The sequence below is a fragment of the Olea europaea genome, chromosome 9 (assembly GCF_002742605.1).
Source record: "Olea europaea var. sylvestris chromosome 9, O_europaea_v1, whole genome shotgun sequence".
Lineage (NCBI taxonomy): Eukaryota > Viridiplantae > Streptophyta > Magnoliopsida > Lamiales > Oleaceae > Olea > Olea europaea.
This window is the reverse complement of record NC_036245.1, coordinates 9,875,742-9,879,962: the sequence shown is the minus strand read 5'-3', so window position 1 is coordinate 9,879,962 and position 4,221 is coordinate 9,875,742. Positions and strand designations below refer to the sequence as shown.

Here is a 4,221-nt window from a genome sequence, read left to right as displayed (position 1 = left end):
CCCATGCTTGACATATAGATAAGAGATCGATGTCCACTACCATTTGGTGATGCAAATTTTAATGATGAGACATCATTTTAAAGCGATGTCCCCTGGCATGCACCGACAAGTTAAGTTGAGAAGAACAATTCTTTTGTTTGATTCCACTTTATATATAATTAATTAAATCTCCAATAATTTATATATCCAATATATATTTTAAAAATCTGTTTTTTGATTTTTTTTTTCCCCCTTTTAACTTACCTTTTCTTCTGTATATCAAATTCATTGTTTGGCCAAAAAGTCTTGATAGTAGTGAGACTTGAATTCAAAATGTTCATTTAAACTAATTCGTATAAAATCTAAACTATCAGAGGGTCGATAAATTTATTAAAGGGTGTGTCCACAACTCCAAATTTATTGGATTTTAAGAAATTATAAATATAATGGATTTATTGGATTTATTTCTATAGAATCTTAAGAATTTATTTAAAATGGTGAAACTTAATGAGAATATAATGAACTTCGTGAATTTGAATAAGTTTTTGTATAAATTTATTCAAATTCACAAAATTCATTAAATCTTTTAAAACCCAATAAATTTCAGTTGAGGACCGACATGATATTTTAGACCTTGTTTGAGCCCCATTTTTGTGGAGAAAAAGATTTTTTGAATAGTGTATTGATGGGAAATGTGTAGTTAAAAATAAGGAAGTTTTTTTTATTTGCATATAATATTATTTTATTGAAATTTGTGTGATTAAAATAATGTCAAGTCAATATTGAAGAATGTATTTTGATTGAAAAATGGGGCTCAAACAAGGGCTTAATATTTTGCATTGGGCAAGGTAAAGTTTCCGTTATATAAATCACGCTCTCCTATTTCAATATTCCGTTCAGCAATAATGGCTATGCTATCAACTCTTTGAAACTTTTTAAAACCCAGTAAATTCCAGCTGAGGACACACTGCACATGATATTATAAAATTTTGCATTGGGCCAGGCAAAGTTTCCATTATATAAATCATGATCTCCTATATCCATTTTCAACATTGATGGCTATGCTATCAACTCTTTGAAACATTTCTCTCGCTCTATATATATATATATATACAATTCTCACTATATCTCTGAGCTATGGCAGCCACTGTACAGGTTTTAACTTCAATCACAAGAAGGTCAAAGATCAGATTTCTAGCAATTTAAATTTTCTTTTGATGATTATTTTGTTTCACTGTTTTCCAATAGCATCAGTAAATTTAATTTCACTTTGAATGCTTTTTATTTTAGTTTTTGTTATCTTTGATATGTGTTATTGTGTTGAATATTTCGTTAAGCAACTATTCAAAAAAGTAAAATTCTGGCAAGAGCTCACTTGAAAATTCATCCATGCCTAACACATTGGAGAGGAGTATGATGTGGTTTGACAAATAAGGCACAAAGCCTAAGCTACATTTTTAGTCATTCTTTATTAAATTATGCTATTTTTATTAATTAGAGTCCTTTTTTTAATTTAATTTTATAATGAGAGGCTGTAATTTCACTTTTATTTAGCAAAGAGCTGTATCAGTAGCCTTGGACTTATTTTTGCTTTGGGAGTTTTTGTTCAAATTATTAAAATTGAGGGGCTTTCCAATTTTCTTAATCCTTAACTAGGAATACATAAGAATTAACGATTTGTTGATCTACTCAACTTTTGGTAGTCTTTTGCAAATCAATGAGTCTTGACTTCCTAAATTCAACATGTTTTTAGGCCCACTCTTTGTTTTGGGATATTTATTACTTCGAGCTGCACCTCAGAATCGTGTTAAACTAGCTCATCTATAGACTATAGTGATTAAATAGTAAAAAAAAAATCCTTTATTCATAATTTATCTTAACAAATATATAATTTATTTTTAATTTTGTCAAATGCTAGACACAATCAAATTTTCATAAATAGGAGATCAAAATTTATCTTTTTCATCAAATATTCAAAGGCACAAAATATCTTTAATCAAATACCACTTTAAACTAAGGCTAAATTATTTTGCCTTTATGTTGCATAGGCTAGAAGGAAAAGTTGCCCTTATAACAGGAGGAGCCAGTGGAATTGGAGAATGCACTGCAAAACTCTTCTCTCAGCATGGAGCCAAAGTTGTCATTGCTGATGTCCAAGATGAACTAGGTCACTCAGTTGTCGAAGCCATTGGCCCTATCAATTCCACCTACATCCACTGCGATGTTACTAATGAAGACGATGTCAAAAATGCCGTGGACAAAACAGTTTCAATCTATGGAAAACTGGACATTATTTTCAACAATGCAGGAATTGCCGATCCCAACAAACCCCGTATCATAGATAACGAAAAAGCAGACTTTGAACGCGTTCTCAGTGTAAATGTCACTGGAGTTTTCCTATGCATGAAGCACGCGGCACGAGTTATGGTGCCAGCACGTAGTGGCAGCATAATTTCCACTGCCAGTGTAAGCTCAGCTATCGGCAGTGCTGCCTCACATGCTTATTGTTGTTCAAAGCATGCTGTATTAGGCCTTACTAAGAATCTGGCAGTCGAGCTTGGACAATTCGGCATTAGGGTTAATTGCTTGTCTCCTTATGCGCTCGCGACGCCTTTGACCAAGAAATTTGTAGGGATTGAAAATGACGAAGATTTGGAAAATGCCATGAGCCTTATGGGAAACCTGAAAGGTACAAATTTGAAGGCTGAGGATGTTGCCAATGCAGCTCTTTATCTGGCTAGTGATGAGGCAAAATATGTGAGTGGCCACAATCTGTTCATTGATGGAGGGTTCAGCGTCTACAATTCTGCAATTAAAATGTTTCAATATCCAGATTCTTGATCATCCAAATTCATCAAGTAAAATGTCTCTCGTTTGAAGTATCTGCAAATTTTACTATGTTTCCATTGTTGTTGCTGAATAAATCGCGAGAGGATTTATAACGATTTCAGTGTTTCCATTTTTCCTCTATTTTTATACCATGTTTTGTTTGTATTTATCCAGTAGCAGTAGGTAGATTTTTTACACGCTGAAAATTTTAGAAACGAAAAATTTAAATAAAAAGGTAGAAACTTTATTAGAAACTATAAATAAAAATATAAAAACTCTAGAAAGTAATTTAGAATATATTAAAAAACAAAATACTGAAATACTAAAAAGAAAATTTAACAATAAAGGAGAAACAGATACTAGTTCTAACTTAGAGAAATTGGAAAATAGAATTAAAATATTAGGGAAAAAAATCAATAAATACTAAGCAAGATTTGGATAATATAATAAATAAATTAGAAGTGGGTAGATTTTTATAACAAAAATTGTAGTGTTTCCATTTTTCCTTGATTTTCATACCGTGTTTTGTTTGTATTTATCCAGTGGAAGTGGGTAGATTTTTACACGCTGAAATAGGTATTTCTTACTTATCAAAATAATAGACTACAATGAATTTATAGAATATACACGTTGAACTATTCTAGGATAACGAAACCTATCTTAAGAAACTGCAACAAGCCTAATTACAACTATTACAAAATATTTCTGCAAAACCCAAAAAGAAAAAAAAAATCATAGAATAGAATTTAATTAATCTAGATTCTATATTTTATATTTTGGGAATTTTGGGGTACTAAAGTGATATATATGTTAATTCAATTTTATTTGGGTCAAATATTTAAATTTCGATAGAGTCAAGATTAGTATATCAATATTGGATTTGTTGGATATCTCGTAATTAATTATGTATTTTGGGCTCGAAAAAAGTTAATTTAGATAAGCTAAGCCTAAGTTATTGGAATTTAAAGAAGTTATTATTTAGTATTTGAATAACTTTTGGATTCCAAACTCTGAAGGATGGTTAAAGAGCAGCTTAGTACGTGTATGGTTAAAAAGGGATAAAGTAGTTTCCTATTGACTTTGAATGGGATAATTTTAAGGGAAAATTGCAGTTGAGGTATCAAATTTTTTGTTTATTAGCAGACTTTGCTCAAATCTTTAGTTTGTGTCACCCACGATACTAAACCTTTCAAAAACTCGCAGTAGAAGTCCAAATGGATGAAAACTGTTAATTTGATCGTCAGTTGATCAAAGATTTAACATTGACTATTATTTTGACTAATTTTAAAAGAATAAATTGGTAACTTCACATTTTTCAACAAAAAAAAAAAAAATTACAATATATTAATAATTAAATCAAAACACAAAAATACTATTCATCTTCTTCTCCACCCCCACCCACCCCCCCCCCCC

At 30.7% G+C, this 4,221-nt stretch overlaps 1 protein-coding gene across 1 annotated transcript; it reads left to right on the top strand.

Annotated features, from left to right (window-relative positions):
- Positions 1-1,015: 1,015 nt before the first annotated feature.
- LOC111399615 (secoisolariciresinol dehydrogenase-like) lies at positions 1,016-2,957 on the top strand. The gene is made up of 2 exons (XM_023027023.1): positions 1,016-1,157; positions 2,028-2,957. Exons 1-2 carry the CDS (start codon positions 1,117-1,119, stop codon positions 2,818-2,820), a joined length of 834 nt encoding a protein of 277 aa, XP_022882791.1. The 5' UTR covers positions 1,016-1,116; the 3' UTR covers positions 2,821-2,957.
- The last annotated feature ends 1,264 nt before the right edge of the window (positions 2,958-4,221 follow it).